This window comes from Neopelma chrysocephalum, unplaced genomic scaffold, assembly GCF_003984885.1.
Source record: "Neopelma chrysocephalum unplaced genomic scaffold, ASM398488v2 Primary Assembly neopelma1_71, whole genome shotgun sequence".
Taxonomy (NCBI): domain Eukaryota; kingdom Metazoa; phylum Chordata; class Aves; order Passeriformes; family Pipridae; genus Neopelma; species Neopelma chrysocephalum.
Genome location: NW_020897731.1, coordinates 6,726,467 through 6,744,295, shown reverse-complemented (window position 1 = coordinate 6,744,295; position 17,829 = coordinate 6,726,467). Strand labels below are relative to the sequence as shown.

General features: G+C 38.2%; 1 protein-coding gene across 10 annotated transcripts in view; it reads left to right on the top strand.

Annotated features, from left to right (window-relative positions):
* The window catches only part of LDB2 (LIM domain binding 2), a 221,979-nt gene that overhangs the window by 170,554 nt on the left and 33,596 nt on the right, over positions 1–17,829 (top strand). For all 10 annotated transcript variants that reach the window (XM_027686529.1, XM_027686528.1, XM_027686526.1 and 7 more), the window contains 2 exons: positions 2,310–2,432; positions 4,040–4,123. In XM_027686529.1, coding sequence (XP_027542330.1) covers positions 2,310–2,432; positions 4,040–4,123 — 207 coding nt within the window. The remainder of the gene's footprint in view (positions 1–2,309; positions 2,433–4,039; positions 4,124–17,829) is intronic.

The window sequence follows — 17,829 nt, the reverse complement described above, 5'->3', positions numbered from 1 at the left end:
AGTGAGACTGTGAGCAATAAGGCACAGGACCAAAGTTGCTTTTCATAGGAACAAGCAGTTGAAATTCCTACAATTAATAAGTGCAGTGAAGGGGTTAAAAAGCTATTGGTTAGTTTGAGAAATGTTCTTTTTTAGTTTTTTCCTGGCCTAGTCTAGAGCAACCACGTGATACACTGAATGCCTGCCAGCCTCTTTCTTGTTGATCCTCCGGAGACCATCTGTGCTGGGGGCATTGATTAGAGTGTGTCTGCTGGGATTACATCTTTTCTGTTGCCATGCCAACTAATCAGCTGATTTTGGTTACCACAGAAACAAAATGTCAGAGCTCACAGTACGGTAACATGAATTCAGCACAACAGAAAATGTTTTCTTAATTGGAGACTCTTTTGATTTTTTGGATTCTATGTAAAAGGCAGCTTTAAGAAAAAAAAGTCCTTTTAAAATAAGAACTGTGCCAATTCTATTGATTAAAAGCAATGTGTAAAATTCTGCTCTACATAAGGAAATTAAATTCCTTTATAAGATGTATAAATTTTACCACTGTGATATGAGGAATGTGTTTCACTTTTTCTATTAAAATTTGTTAATACCACTACCTAAAACCTGTTAAGAGCTGAGGGGGTTTGAGCTTAAGAGAAGAAATATTTGAAAAGCCACAGGTATTATTATAAAAAATTATTTTAAACCTGAAATATTTTCATGTTAACTAGTCAGTGACCAGGATCTTTGACCTCAACACAGTTACATTAATACAAAATGTTTTTCTTCAGTGAATCCTTACGTGTGTGCATGTGTACCCCTGTGTAATTTCTCGTCATAGCGCAGGTGATGTGAATATCAAAATCAGGGTCGAATGACAAAATAAGACACATTAAAAATTTGAAGGCATCACTAAGGTGTGTTCAAAAAGGCAAACTAGAACCTGTTGCAAGATTCTCCTTCACAGGTCTGCAGGAATTTGTCTGTATAGTATGCCTGTTAAAATTACCTACATGTTTTTGCAGAAACAGCAAAGAAGAAAAACTATGATGATGTTAAGTGAACTGTTAACCAGAAAAGCCCCACATTGCCCAAGTGAGAGCTAGCCAAGCCTGAGGTGGGGCTTGTAAAAAGGCTCAACAGACTCAACCGAATTTGGGATGGTTATTTTTCAATCAAATGCTAGCTGTATTAAAATTAAAGTTGCAGAAACCTTTTCTTTTGAAAGCCATTACCCCCTGTTTCCACGATATCTATGTACCCTTAACTTGCAAGTTTACGTCAAACGGGAGTTGTAAGTCTAAATATCCCATTTAAAAAGAAATCAACAGCAGTAGTAGTTTGTTTTCAAATCAGACATCATTTACGATACTCCACAGTACTCCTAGTCAAAATACCCTACTGGGCTTGTATTTTGCACCTTAAAGAAGACCACAACCACAGTGTATTTTCCACATAAAATTGTGGACAGTTGTTTTAAAGTCCCCAGTAATTTATTCATTTTCGGGTAGTAGCCACTTTCTGAATTTATTCCTCCCATATTTTCTGTTCCTTCTTAGACAAGAGCCATCACAAAGCTGCATGAGCCATTTTCTGTGGAAGTAGCTCCATTGTCCTGGCTGAAACCTCTCCTCTGCTGCCCTCACCCCACCTGGCTTTCTTGGAAGGGGGGATTAATAAAAGTAGATAAGAAATTTAAAAAAAATAAACCCACAAACCAAAAAAACAAACAAAACCATACAAAAAAAAAAAGGCAAAAAAACAAACCCCAAAACGGGACAAAATTCTTGAAAAAGACAAGAACACTTGGTAAAGACAAGGAAAAAAATAGGAAGAAAATCAGATTTGGCCACAGGCATTCAGGGCACTGTGTACTACAACTGCACATGAAAGAAAGGTTTATATGCCAGGCTGTTATAAGGAAAGGGCAACGTGTGGGAATGACTGAGAATGACTGGTTCAGCAACTTGCCATCAAGTGCACACAGTCGCACCACAGTCACCTCCACCGAGGTTCAGTCATTAATTAGCAGTAGCAAACTGTGAGGGAAAGGGAATTGTTGCAATAAATAAGATTTAGCGCACTATATTCTATGTTTGTGAAATGCTATAAAATCCATAGCATTATAAGTTACTGTCTCTGAAGTAGGGCCAATGAAGTAATTTTCCCACATTTGTTTTTTCTCCCCAAGAGAGCGAGAAACAATTAATCCAGCAGAGATGAGCAACAGAATACCGCTCTGATATTTTTGAATGTTGTTTAATCAATGATACAATACCATTGAAAACAAAATTCCTGGGAATTTATTTCATGCATTTTGTGTATTCTAGGTATGCACAGAAGGACGTCTTATCTTGGAGTTTACTTTTGATGATCTTATGAGAATAAAAACATGGCACTTTACCATTAGACAATACAGAGAATTAGTCCCACGCAGCATTCTAGCCATGCATGTAAGTAATCCTTTATTCATTTGACCTAATGCAAAGAGATGAGATTGGGTTTATGAAAATCTCCAGCAAATTTCACACCCAAGGCAATTAACTATAAATATTTTGGTTTGCCTGCAACTATGGCCATTTACAAGTCCTTTCATCACTCCCTTGCTCCTCAGTGCTTTAATATTGCCACTGTTGCTATGTTTTCATTCTGTTTTAGCATGTAATTTTCCTTTTAATCCCACTTGGTGGTCTGTATGATTTGGGTCCAAAATCTGTTCCTATTGATATGAACTACAGCAAAGTCGGTGAATTTTTATCATTGTAGGTACAAATTATATTTAGTCTTTAAATGAAGCAAACTGATGTTACCCTTGCATAGACAGAAGATAAGTAATTACCATATATTTACTTAGAAACCTTTAGAATTTTAATCCAGATCTTCTTTTTGTCCACATTTCACGACTTTCTTTTGTAATTGAATGAGATCATACACAATGGAAATTAAAATATTAAATATTCTGCAAGTTGAAGTTAAAAAATATAAAGGTAAATCATGGAGAAACAAAGAACATAATGTCATTGACACTTTCAGTTCTGCACCATAGGAGTATTCCTCCTAGTAGTACCCCCATAAACAAAATCAATTGCGGAAGTATGTTTTTATAGAGGGTAAGAACACAGACCCAAAGATGTTCCTGTATTTTGACATCAAGTTTCTTAGATAACCATAGATAAAAATATATTCTTGGTGAGGAATTTTAAATAGCTTAAGCAGTCTGGACTTATTTCAAAGTCCTACTACAAGTCTGAAGAAAACATCTTTGAAAACCTGCCCCATCATTTCTGTCCCAGCGTTATCTGCTGTTTTAAAGGACTGATCAATTGAACTCTTCAACAGTATCCCATTAAGGGACAATGAGGATGGCCATGAGCGACATTATGTATTTAGGAGGCTCAGAGTGGAAGCAGGTTAGCCAGAAACCAGCAGGTGTTAATTTTAATAATGAGATTGATGTAATTTTAAAGAGGAGGCTGGTCTCACTGGTAAAGCTCCTGGCTAGGGTCAGAGAAGGACGATACTTGCATTTTGCCTGTTTAATTCTGGGAAAATAACTTGGATCAGAAGTGTTCTCCAGCCTGTGCTTAATGTCACCTACGTGATGAGCTCTGCTGAAGGTGCCTTGATGAGATTTTCTGCTGCAATTTCTTACCCACAAAAAGAAAGTGATACCTTTTTTGTTCCTCCCTTGTTCTATTTAGTCTTCTGGGACTCCCAGCCAACAAATAGAAGGCTCAAAGTGTACTGCAATCCCCCAGGAAGCTCTTTGGTGGGGCCATGCTCACTTACATGACCAGACTCCTAGGTCTATCTTTTGAATGGGCAGGGACCAAAGGAAGATATTGGAAAACAGTCTTTATTCTGCTCCTATTTTGTAAGGTTTTTGTTTTCCTATGCATACAGAGCTCTAGCCTACTACATAAATTTAGCATCAATGTGTAATTTTCCTATAGAATTGGCACTGCTTTTCAGAGAACCCTCCCTGGATTCCACTAAGGACATAGAAAAAACCAAAACGACAAAAAGCAAAGTGAAAATTCTTTTTTCCTTTGTTGTTTAGGCACAAGACCCTCAGGTGCTGGAGCAGCTGTCCAAAAACATCACTCGAATGGGTCTGACAAACTTCACCCTCAACTACCTCAGGGTAAGCATACCATAGCTGATGATTATTGTGAGCATTTTTTAAAAGTTACTGTTAGCTTTGAGTCAAGGTAATGAGAGCAGAGCCTTTGGTGGTCAGGTACAAAATTGACCTAACCCTTAATGAGGGTGAAGGAAAAACACAGGCACCATAGTAGAGATGTAGCTGATAACAATATGCCATTAAAAAGGCTAAGAATTTTATTGTGGAGTCCAAGCCATATTGAGTAGCCCTGTTTTTTAACAGTCTTTCTTCTCAGTTTTGAATAATGGCTTCGTTTTACTGTAAGCAAAATGTTCCCACCATTTTTCCTTTCTGCTTCACTGTTCCTGAGAAAATGGCAGATAATTCTTATTAAAAGCTACCTGTATTCTCCAGCCTTTTCTACCTCACCACCTTTCCCAGACAGAAGCAGGGCTGAGGGAAGGCTCAGCCCCAGCCCTGTTTGCAGCAGTCCCTCAAAGCAGTCTTCACTTCACATGCCTCTGGGAGCCTGAGCTTCCTCCTCAGCCTTGCGCTGATTCAAGTGTGGTTTTTATGATTAAATAATGCATTTGTTCCCATTGCTTTTTGACCCTTAAAGTGCATTCAAAGTTTGAATGTTTATTTTTATTTTTGAAAGTATTCCCCAGTGTGGGTTTACAATACATACGCTGAAATACAGATTTGTAGGGTTCATATTTCAAGGTTAAAATTCAGATTTTTCCTATTTCTAGGCGTGCCATCAGTAGATAAAATGAGGCAAATTGCTTGATGATACACCAAGCTAATTTGGACAAGAGTATCTGGTTTTATTTCTTTTAATTGTGTGAGTCATTAATCAAGACACTTTTTTAAGATAACAATAACACTAGAAAATGCAGTTATTTTCAGCCTACTGTAAAGCTGTACTTAAGTCTATATTTTAGCTGTACTTCATTCAGTTCTATGAACCTTATACTACCTTCCCTATGGATGGATGGAGTCCTATCCCCAGTGTGTCTTGAACTGCAGGGGAGACAGTGTCCAGAACTGAGATGTGTGGTGAGATCTCTCTTGCTGTATCCCTACAGTTTATAAAAAGTCTGTAGTTGTACTTACTTACTCTCCTAATAGGATAAGCCATTGCTGATTTTTGCTTATGTGTCTTAGTGCAGAAGTTACCATTCAAATTATACCCTAAGTTGTGCAGAGCAGGTCTGTTGTAGCATAACTGAAACAAGAATATTGTGTAAAACCTCAGAGGAATAAATAATACATTGCATTAGAATTTTTCCATGTGTAAATGTAAGAATGACATGTTTACATAAAGCATATTGGATTCTTGTGTTTAGTTTAGTTTGTGGTTTGGTACAGAGAGCAGCCCCTGTGCTTTGGCAACAAGCCTACAGCCACACTGTCATTGTCACCTGGTGGGGCATCCTAGAGCATATTCTACTGAAAATCCCACTGGGAATTCCTCCTCAGTCATGGCAAGGTTTGCTTTACACCCTAGTGGAAAACTGGGCAGCAAGTGGCTGGCTCAGGTACGCTATTTCTGTGTTTTGTTTACAAATTGTCCAGTGGCACAAGGCATTGACCCTCTTGTGAGGTCTTTGATCCCCTTGGCACGAAGGGACACACTGTCGAGTGCTTGGGCTGACACACACCAGTTGCAGGACTCTGTAGCTGTCCTCTATGAGGCTTGGAGGGCCATGCTGGATTCTCAGCACTACCTCTATCACTGACCTCTTCTGGGTGCTTTGTGGTATAGTCTGTGATCGCTGAACGTGACGATGCAAATGACCAAGGCAGGATTCCTGTTAAGAGGCAGCTGGCATCAGGCACCAATTACTGCTACCTCTGTCAGCATCAAAAATAAAAAGCAAGAAAGGAAGAAGGGGAGGCAGGAAAAAAAAACCTCAGAAGAAGAAAACTGGGATCAAGATAAGCACTAGGGAGATGACCAGTGAAGTGGAAGGGGGTGAAAAGATGAAGTCTTACTTTTTTTCTTCTTCCGGACCCAGACATTAGGTCTCTGGGTGCAAAGCTTCGTCTGACTCCTGCTGTGGTGATTCCAAGAGGAAATTTTTTTTTCCCAAGGAGGAATTGATAATTCTGTTCTTTTTTTCAGATGTTCAGCTCATCATGGCTTGTATTACACGGTGTATTTCCATTTTGATTTGCTTCTTTCCCAATTACTTTCCTCTGTTAGTTTTAACATAAAAATCTTTTCTGAGCTCAGGACTGTAAAATCATGCACTAAAATAATGTGGTAAATGTACCTAGCTTTAAGGTGTTCTGCTTGGTGTTTTTTTCAGTCAGCATTCTATGATATTTTATTCAGTCTTCCCAGGGTTTAGTAATTAGCACTGTTACATCGTTTTGAATAAAGATCAGAAACTAAGCATAAAAATTATTTTCTTTTTTTTTCTACTGCACACAGCAAAGGCTTGTGATACTCATAAGCCAAGACTTCACTGATGGGTGGAATTAATCATTTTTATTCTCTAACGTGCACACAGCAGCAAGCTGTGCTGCAGTTTCTTTAAAGGCAGAATTTAAACCTGGATTTCAGATGGTTGTGATATAAAGGCAGAGCCTGTGTTTTCTGGACTCTAGACATCACAGAATGCTAAATCATTGCTAGTTGGGATAATTGCAGTTGCTGGCATGTAAACCTCCATTCCTGAGTGCCACATGCCTGTAGAGCCACAGCTTTGGATGTGAGCCCTGGTTTGTCTTCATTCACTCCAAGTAAAGCTGTCTAGCACAGAAGAACATTGATTTGTAAATCATATTTAATACAAATTTAAAATATATCTTCTTGGAACCTGGAAATGAAATGTTTTATCCTATGTCAATTGCCAAATGCTCTTTTTCTCTGTTTTCTCTGGCTCTGCATAAAACCATAGGCTTCCTTTCTTTCTAGTTACGAGTTTGTTTTGTTCCAGCATAATTGATTACCTCATCAATGGGGTCAGCGTACTTTTCTGTAGCTGCTGACTAGCAGTCGAATAAGCTGTCTCAGAAATAATGAGGTAAACATTGTAGGTTTAAAATTAATATCAAGCTTTTTAAAATGTAATTTCTCATCAAGTCATCAAGTAGTAGATATTAAGAACTATCAGATAATAAGGCCAAGACCTATAGCCTAGTCTCAGTCAGTAGGAGTCCAGGAACAAACAGGAATCCTATATGGAGTTTGAAGATGGAGATATCAGTCAGAAGAACAGTTTCCATCGAGCTAGAATAATTCAGTCCCCCCATGTTACCTTATTTTTTTCTCTGTAATTTTTTAGTTGCTGAACTACTTTATTTAGATCTTCAATGCATAATAGATTTGAATGTACTCTAAAAACAACAGCTTTAGACTAGCAACAGTATTCATAATTTGGAGCTTGGACATTTCTTGCATTTATTCTCCTAAAATTTCTGACATTATAAAAAAGTCAGCCCCTATTGTCAATTAGGCAGGACTACCTGGCATGAGCTTTGAAATACAGTTGTGTCTTGCCCAGCTGGTTTTCAAAATTTGTCTCTGATTTCTTGGACCTCTACCCCAGATGTATCTATTGCATCCTCCCCACACTGTGGTCTGCTCTGGTCGCCACTTTATTGATGTTAATGAAGTCCAATCTGCATCTGCCCTTTGTAGAGTTAGAATTGGTGTGGCAGAACACTCCTGCTTTATGTCAGGAGAGCTGTGTAGGCAGGGGAATGCACACTCCCATTTCCCCTTACATCCTGTATGACTCTGCTAACCAAGGCTTATCTGAGCTACAAATTATCCAATTTGTTTGTTTTCTATATAAACCAATAATAAGGTGTTACTATTGCTACACAGAGGACAATATTTTCCAAGTCCTCACTTTCACTAATTTAGTTCCTCACTAGACACTTTTGGATTTCTTCTGCTAGGAGAATTAATGTGAATTATTTAATGGGACACAATTTTCTTATGTCATTACTTACGTTGTAAACAAAAGCCATTTGTATGTATACCCATTGTGTACACAAAATTTTCTTTTGCACATGCAAAATAGACACACATGCAACAGTTTCCATTAATGTGCAGGGCAATTTGATTTTCTAAATATGGTTTCATGCACAGAAAAGATATGAGCTCAAATCATTTTGGAGCTATTTTGCTCCTAATATGTAACAGTTTTTGGCAGCTATCTGGTCAGTATTTTACAGCTGTTGGTGTATCTTCAATAAAGAAGGAGAAAGTTTACATACAAGCATGTTAACGATGCAAAGTTAGTTACCTGGGGGATAAGAAATGCTATATTTATGGTCACTCATGCAATATGAATTAATTTCCTTTTGCAAGTTACAGTATGCCATCATCTTCTAAGTTAATCATCATGCATTGTGTTTCCCACAGAGGCCCAAGCACATACAATGCACAGGATGACCAGCCCTCACTCAGTAGTGAGTGTTCCAGTGCTACTCATTTTCTGCCATTCTGTCATTCTGGAAGTGGTGGAGTCACCATCCCCAGAAGTATTTAAAAGACCTCTGGAGGTGGCACTTAGGGACATGGTTTAGTGGGGGCCTTGGCAGTGCTAGGTTACCGGTTGGAACCAATGATCTTTACCAACCTAAATGACTCCTATGATTTCATCTCAGCTGCAAATGTTAATGGCTGCATGGCTTCTACCAGCTGAAGAGGCACTGTCATTCCCCGTGTACACATATGGCATTGAGGCACATGGATGAGCCCTGGGGCAGTCTGAGGGGTCAGCCAAGGGGAGGTGGCCATTCTTAGAAAACAAGGGACTGATTTTGCAGAGCAATTAGGATTTCATCTTGTCCCAAATACTAATAACAGAACTATTGCTGTTGGCTGTAGTCTGATGTCTCAGGCTAGCTATAGCTATATAGTTGAAAAAGGAGCAGATGTTGTTTCTGGGAACACACTGGTGAAAATGCTTTTTCCATGACTGAGTACCACAGTAAGGCTTGGGAGCTGGGGCAGTTTGTTAAAGCACCATTGGGTTACTCTGAGCTTACTCTTTCTTGTTCTGCAGTCCCCTGCTTCATGCTTCTGCCATGTTTCCGTATCTTCAGTAGTTATGAATGAAGTCCTACACCTGGCAACATCATTTACTTTGTGCTGTGCACTGACTGAGGTGTGCTGGGTAAACAGAGTATGTGTTCATGTAGCAAGATGCTATATCCTAATGGATGTGAATAAGTTCTATTAAGGGTTCACAAGCACTCAAAGGAGAGGGTTTGGATCATTTAATCATTCCAGATATTTTCATACGAAAGCTGTCAAAATTTTAAAGAATCCTCTGAATTGTAGATGCTGAAAGCGGACACAACATTTTCTAGACTTAGTTCCTAATAAATGATGGAATTTTTCAATCTAAACCAATCCAACTTGGGGCAGTTTTCTCCAGGAAAATACAGTCAAAACCAGAGGATTCACACAGAAGGATTCAGATGACTGTAGCTGGCTATCCATAATCTATTTCTGCCAACTATAATTAGTTGATTCTGCCAAGGTTTTCTGGTAATGTAATTTCTAAGCATTTATTTTAGTAATGATCACAGTGGTTTCTGTTCCTCTCATGCATCTAATGCTTTAGGGACAGTGTTATATGTTACTTTCAGAATAATAAATGAGAAGAAATGTATTCTTTGCAACAGCTCATATAGTCAATTGTTAGGTTTTCACTTTTTTAATAAAGACACAGAACAGTTATATCGAGAGTTACTGCATCATAAACATGAAAGACCACATACAATGATATAGTAATTTTTTTTTTAAAAGAAATCATCAAGATGGCTTGAGTGGGACAAGGGAACAGAAAGCAGAGAGTTGCAGAAGATAGGACAGGTAGAGAATGAGGCACCAACTTAGAAATGTTCTGAAGGGAAGATAGAATCTGAAGCAATCTCTGTTAGAACGTGGGTTGGAAAGATAACATTCATATTGTTAGAAATAACAGTGGTGTGCTTTTCATCCATTGATTTCTAGCATTTTACTAAAACAAATGGGAAAATTATGGCACATGAGAAGCAAAAAAAAAAGATGGAGGAAACCCAAGAGCATTTAAAAAAATCAGACAGTAATTTTAAACCACACTTTGGAGAGTATGGTGAGCTGGTGCAGCAGTGTCCACTTCTGCTTCTCCTGACTTGGAAACAGATTTTAGTGTCTGTGGATATCAGGAATTTCAGAAGTCAGTGAAAAGTGGGGAATGGGAACAGAGCACAAGAAACAAAAGATATAAGAGAATGAACTGGGATTTTAGCAAAAATGGCATATTTTGCCAGTATTCTGGAGATGGTAATATCCAGTCATAGAATCATAGAATCAACCAGGTTGGAAAGGACCTCTGATATCATCAAGTCCAACCCTTGGTCCACTCCACCGTGGTTACTAGACCATGGCACTAAGTGCCACATCCAGTCTCATCTTAAAAACCTCCAGGGATGGTGAATCCACCGCCTCCCTGGGCAGCCCATTCCAATGCCTGATTACCCTCTCTGTAAAGAATTTCTTCCTAATATCAAACCTAAACCTCCCCTGGCACAGCTTAAGACCATGCCCTCTTGTCTTACTGATAGCTGCCTGGGAGAAGAGACCAACCCCCATCTGGCTCCAACCTCCTTTCAGGGAGTTGTAGAGAGTGATGAGGTCTCCCCTGAGCCTCCTCTTCACACAAAGAGCACTACGAGGCTCATGGGTATCAGTTAAGTAGAAAATGTATGTGTCTATGAACACAAGCCAGCTACCATGCCCACTGGACAGACAAACCCACATGACCTTTGAAATAAAATTAAGGTCTGGACTAACGAGAATGGAAGGATGATAATCAGCAATGTGAGTCCTTGAAGCATCCTGGGTAAGAAATCAGAATGAAATTATGTTGGAGCAGGTTAAAATTAAAAATGTCAGAAAGGTAAAAGGGAGAAAAAGAGAGACAAAGACAAAGCACTAGTCATACAAAAACAAGCTACAAGATTTGAAATAATAATGTTATTTCAGAAAAGAAAAAAGATGAAGTAAAAAGTCCAAGAACACAGCCACAGGCTCTCTTTTTAGAAGACCAAATTAAAGCTTGGACTAGTATGCAGTGCTGTCATAAATAATAATAACTATTAATTAAGTTTAGGAATGAGACCTGCAGAGGTACAATTTGTATGAAGACCTGGAAATGCCAAAACCAGCTTCTTGTTCAAAGCAATGAAAACAGCAAAAAATTTAATTAGTTGTTTAATATTGAATATCCAGGGTATTTGGTGCGAATTATTATGCAGGGAGGAGTGGGTGCTCAGGAGAGGTCAAGAAATAGGCATTAATGCAAAGCTGGTGGTTCAAGTCTTTGTTCTTGGAAGGAGTTGTTTTAGAATCTGAAATATTTATAGTGGAAAGCTTATGGCATCCCTAAGGTTTGCCCTTCATCTGGAAAGGTAATCCTATAGCCCACTCACTCATGTTTTTAATCTTCATAAAGATAATTTCATGGTCTATTGTGATATCACAAGCAACTAACTCATATAACCTTTTTAAATAATTTTCTATATGTAGTTAACTTTACTGGTTAGCCTGCTTATCCCTTCCCCTTCCTCTGCCACTTTCTGTATGTAAAACAGCATTATTGCTTACCTCTCTCTGCTCGAGAGACCTTCTTTCATACATCTCAAAATAAAATTTGATTTTCCGTATCTACATATGTTGGAGGATTTCTCTGGACTCTTGAGATTGATCCTATTTCTAAGATATTCCTGAAAATCTCTTATCTTTCTTGTGTGATACCTGGTCTTTATGGAGGATACCTCCCCACTTTGTCACTTCAGTTTGTCCATATACTTCCACTTTTTAATTTGCAATCTTGCCATTTTATATTCACAACAGAAACACTAAATACCAAAACCTGGCTCTAAGAAGTAAAATAGTTAAAAGACTATTAGACTGGGTTTGTGTGGGTTTAGAGATTGGCACATACAAAGCTAAATTTGTCTTGCAGTCACCTCTCTTGTACTGCTGGAGCCGGGTCAGGAGTCTGATCTGGTGAAAAAAATTAATCTAATCCTTTCCACCTAAATTATGACCATTCTTATTAGCTCCCCAAGTGCTACTTGTGCTGGGCAGACAAGAGTGCAGCAGTATGGATTTGTTCCAACTGGCACCTGTCTTGAAGTCAAACCTCATCTCCAAATTTGCCAGCACCGATACGAGAAGACAAGAAAGTGCTGGGGAATCCTACAGATTAAGTAGAATTCTGTAAAGCTGTAAATTTCCCTTTCTTACTTCTGGATCTGGAACATAATGTTGATTGTGTCTGACCTGTTATGGTTTTATACTGCTATAAATGTGTTCACTTAATTAGAGTGACTACTGATTTCCAGCGGTAGAATTCAGAGGAGACTCTTGCTCAGAACAGATTACCTTAACTGACAAAACTTGAATTCAAAACAAAATAAGCAGAAAGAAAAGTTTGATCTTCTGCACTGCTTCTGAGTGAAAACCAAAATTTTATATATATATGTATGGTTATAAATGGAATATCCACTTTTGTAGGTATTCTATGAACCATACTGTTTAGTAACTTTGCAATTATTTGCCAATATTCTCCATTTGTACAAACCTGTTGGAAAGCTTCAGTAAACTTGTTCACTGCTGTATATGTACACATAAATGAATACTGGTGTCCATCAGTTAATGTGCAAATCTGTGCATTCCTTTTGATTTCTAAGCATACCTTCTCTTGATATTAAAGGGAGTATCAACAGGTGTACAAACTCATAAATGGAAGACCACGACTTTCTGTTTACCCTGCCTCAGACAGACCCACAGGATGTAATGGGGAGAATCTCTAGGCAGTGTCAATGAGCAAAGGTCCTGGACCAGACCTGTACTGGTGCACAGATAAGGCTTGTGAGCAGAGAGCAGGGACAAGACATTATCAGAATTATAACACAGGATTCATCTAAATTTCGTCATTTCCAGTGCTGTGTTCTGCACGGCTAGAAAAACTGTGCTATGTTAAATATTCCTTCCTACTCTGAATTGCTTCTTGTGCCGTCTTACCTTTTCTGCTTGGTGTTGGTGCCTCACCATTACTCATAATAAGGTAGTTTGTTAAACAAAGATCCAGTTCAACATCCATTAGAGTCAATGGATATATCTCCTTTGATCCAAATGTCATCTCAGAGTTTTTCATTTATTCAGAGATCTTTTATACACATAAAATCCAATTTATTGAAATTAATTTCTCCATTCCTTCGGGCAGTTTTAGCCATGAAAATGCCATGCTTCATCAACAACAACAACAACAAATGGTTACTTTTATTGCTTTTTTTGTTGTTATTTTGTTTTGGAGTTTTGTTACAAAAGAAAATTAACTTGATTAACTACAGACTATAGTTCTTAGGTGAGCCCAAATGAACAAATATCAGCTTGGGAATCTGATTTGAAGAAAGGGTTTAAGAATAGAAAAGAATGAAGGAATACAAAAGAATAGAGCTTTCATAGCAGAACAGAGAATTTTCTCATTTTATTAATCATTCAGGCAAAACTTAGAGCTGATTTAATTAAAGGATTGTGCACCATTTCTAGCCAAGATAAGATGATTTTACATAAAATAAGTATAAGCCACATGAAAAAAACCCACAGCAGTATTCCCTAGCTGAAATTTTATAGCATCTTGTTTATAAAGCAAGGATTGGACCCAGTCATGCTGGATCAAAATCTTCAAAGAAAACAGAAGCACTGTTTAAACAGAATGGTATTGGTGATGAGGCAGAGATCACAGTACTCTCTGGAGTAGACCTTGTCTCATTCTGGTGCTTTGCTGCTCCAGCTTCATCGGGAGTATTACCACTGTATACCACAAGGTAATGTAGATCTCAAGTCTGTAAGAAAGCAGAGGTTTCTTTCTAGGGAGTTACCAATTTCATTCAAAGTAATGAAATATAAAATGGAGTAATCTTTTGATACTGATATGCGAAGGAAGGAAGGAAGTAAATTTCAGTCTTCTAAACACTACATGAGACCTTTTCACTGATTAGCTTTTGACAAGTTGTATTAGAGCTATGGTGTAATTTGAAATATTATAGTCTATTTAATAGCAAGTCTCTATTTTATAACTCTCCCAACATCGTGTTGGTTTTCTAGTGTATCCTTGGATGCCTTACTGATTTTCTTTCACAGTGTGTGAGATGAGATGTTCAGCCTTACAAAGGAGACCATGTCATATATTCTATTGATAAGTGCCCTTGAACAATGTAATTTTAAAAATGAATTAATTTTATTAAAATAATTGCAGTAAGAAACAGGACATGAAATACAGCTTGCTCACTATTATTTAAGAGTGTAAGGAGAATGACAAATGATTCAGAACAAAATGTATATTCTTGGAGTCTTTCAATGTTATCACCAAAATCATATTCATGGTACTTTTTGTTTCTTTCCTGCACCTTTTTGGTGTCTAATTGTATTTTGAAGACCATCTGGTCTCTTTATTTCTCAGCTTCCTCAAATTCTTTCTAGTTTAATGTACGGGTAGGTTATTTCTTGTGGTCTTATTTTAATATTTAGATTCCTACTGTGGACCACTTTGCTATCTGAAGTAAGTTTTCTGTTGCCAAAATAAATGGTAAGGAAAATTTCTGTTTTGAATCACACAAGTATACAAACTGGAATAACATCTCAGAAAGTAGTGACCTTCCTCCAGAGTGACATAAGCGGGTGCAAAGTTTCTCCCATGGTATTTATATATTTTGTTACCTTTAGAAATACAAGGCATGAACACTATCAGACTAATCACAACAGCAAAGGGCATGTGGACACTGTCATAGTCTGACTTCCAAGGCTTACTCCCAAGCCTCTGCTAATCGGGCCAGTGTGGGGTGAAGTTGTAGCCCCACAATTAAAGTTTGAGGTAGTGCAAAAGTTAGGCCATGTTCCATGGGAGCAGTGGAGCTGGTTAGATGGTTTCTATGGACACGGCCTTGGGTTGCAGGGAGTACAAGGTTAAGACGGTTTGATAATGTGCAGGTGCTTGGATTCCTGGATGTTTTTGTAGGAATATGTTTGTGTTGTGTGTGAAGTTGGCAAGCTCAATAAAGGCTGCCTGCTGCGCTGAGCAGGCAGACATCTCTTGTCTCACCATCCTTGTGTGTCTTGTGTGTCTTGTGCGTCTTTCTTCCCCCACTAGACCAAGGCCTCACGACAGGTACCCCACGACAGGCCAGTTCTGCTGAGATCACAGGGAGCTGCCAAGCAGTTCTCAAGACTCTTCTGAGTACAGACTCAGTTTAGAGGGAAAAGGTTGCCTCCCTTATAGACAAAAAGAAAAAAAAAAAAGACCACAAAGTCTTCAAGAGCTGTCTTTTTCTTTTTCACTGACACTGCAGCAGGGATTAGAAACTAGAAATACATGAAGGAAGAGGAAAAGCAGCAGAAAGAAAATCTACCCACATAAGCCAAAGCACTGTAGCCCCCAAGGGGACTTGAGAATGATGCCGTCTATGAAGATGCTATCAATTCTCTACTTACACTGTCCTCCCACATTTCTTGCATCAAATTCTGTTAAAGACCACTTCCTTAAAGAGGAAAGAAAACCAGAGAAATCATTGAAAGGATCTAAATATAAAACAAAATACTTTTTCAATAGTGATTGGTTTGGAGTGATATTTTAAGCTTTTTTCTCTCCATTTCCTTGAAGTAAAATTAAAGAAAGCAGTGGTTTTTGATACCTGCTATGAAGGCTGTTACCAATCCTTGATAATACCTTTGTGTAAGCAGAAGTTGTGGCTACTTAGTACTTCTCAAGATGGATGAATCATGTCAGCTTTTACCCCAACTCATATTCTCGTATGAACCTAAAGGGAGCTTACATTTTTAACTTCCAGTGTTTGATTTCATTGTTCAAAGTTTTTTTCTTTTTTTTCTTAGTTTCTTTCTGAACAAAAATCAGATTAAAAACAACTTCAAAGGATATCAGCTGCAAGAGGGTTGTTGATTTCAGTAGAATTATACCAAGTTATAAAATAATCAGGTCAAAACAGGGGGAAAAGAGGAGACGTACATGCATTTAATATTCTTCGGGCTTGCTTTGACAAAGCATTTAAAAGTTGATCTGCTTACATTTTGCTCACACTTGTTTTTTTGGGTACATGAATATATACTCTCCCAAACAATTAATACAGTTTGTCTTTACTCAGCTTTCTACTAGTAAGGCTGGAATCAAGTTCTTGAGACAGTGTCTGAGGTTAGTTATGGATGCAGTCCAAAGAGCTATTCATCTATATCTGTAATCATGGAAGATGATGTATATAAAGGAGAAAACAACCATTTGTCATCATAGTCTAACTTAAAGATGGTCTGTGCCTTAGGAGTAAGGCAATATGAGCAGTTCTTCTCATTAGCTACTTTATTACAATCTGCAGGAGCTGTTAGAAGCATCCATTTACTAACACTCAACTCTTTGTGTTTTAATAAATACAGCTGTATGAATCTATAGAATATCATAGGAATTGACATTGTGCAGAAAACACCTTTGGTGATGAACAATCAACCTTCTGCTTGGCAGAGCTCTAAAAAATTAAACAAAACCCAGAAGGGATTAATCTATGATGATTTTTTTGTTTTTTGCTTATCATATAGATATTTTGTATGAATATAAAATTTTGTGTTTTCCTTAGTTTAGTTGGAAAAAAACACCCCTATATTTTTTGGCCATTTTAGGCAGTCTCTTACTGTGACAATGGGAAAGTCTAGGGAGTGCATCTGTGGTTGGTTATCAGTGTTAAACACCTTGAATAAATTGCATAGCATCAGGAAAACCAGATGACTTCAGCCATCCAAAAAGTACGAGAAAATACATTGCCTGCAGCCTCTTGCGGCTATTATAAAATGGAAATAATTATGGAGAGGGGAAAAAAGTTCATCCATGTACATTTGCTATAGTATATGTCCATGTCATCATCGAAAATGTGCCTGAAAGTTCTAGCATAGTAAAGCCATTTCCTATAATGAATTTTGTTATGCCTTCTCATTTTCTGTGGACTCTGAAAGTCTAGATCTACCTGCACTCCCATCATCACAGTATCTGATCGTTTTGCCTTTTTTTTTTATTCAAGCAATATTGTTATAAAAACCTTTATATCCACTGCACAGTTGAGGAGCTTTAGGATGCTTAGAAGGACATAAAGCCACAGTCAGACTTTGTGGCTTCACTGCAGCCTTCAGCTAGAGGCTTATCTTTTTAGATTTCATTGCTTAGGACACCACAGGCACCTGTGCCATCCTGGTTTCAGCCAGCCACTATGTTGTTTATTTTTACAACACAGCATGAGAGGTGGTAGGTGATGCCCAGCTTTATCTGGTATTCCAGAACCCTTGCCCCAAAGTCGTGACATATGGGTCAATATCCTCCTTAGCCTGAGGGAGTTCAAAGCCCTGTGTGCTGATACACCATGAACATGCTAAAAAAATAGTGGGTGCTGTGAGCAACCTATTGAGGCTGGGCCATGATGCAAACAGGAGGGCATGGCTCCCTGGGTCAGAAAAGGAGCCTGATTGTCTCAGCTGACAGGGAGCGTGGCTGGTTAAGTATGAGAACTTTTCTTCTCCAGTCTGCTCTCAGGATTCTTTTTTTTTAATTTAAGAATCACTGAACAGCAGGTTCAGTGAAGGTGAACAACAGGAGTGAAGGTGTTAGTGGTTGCTCCTCTATGTACTCGACTTGTACTTCTGTGTACTTAAGCCGTCCAGGTCTGTCAGA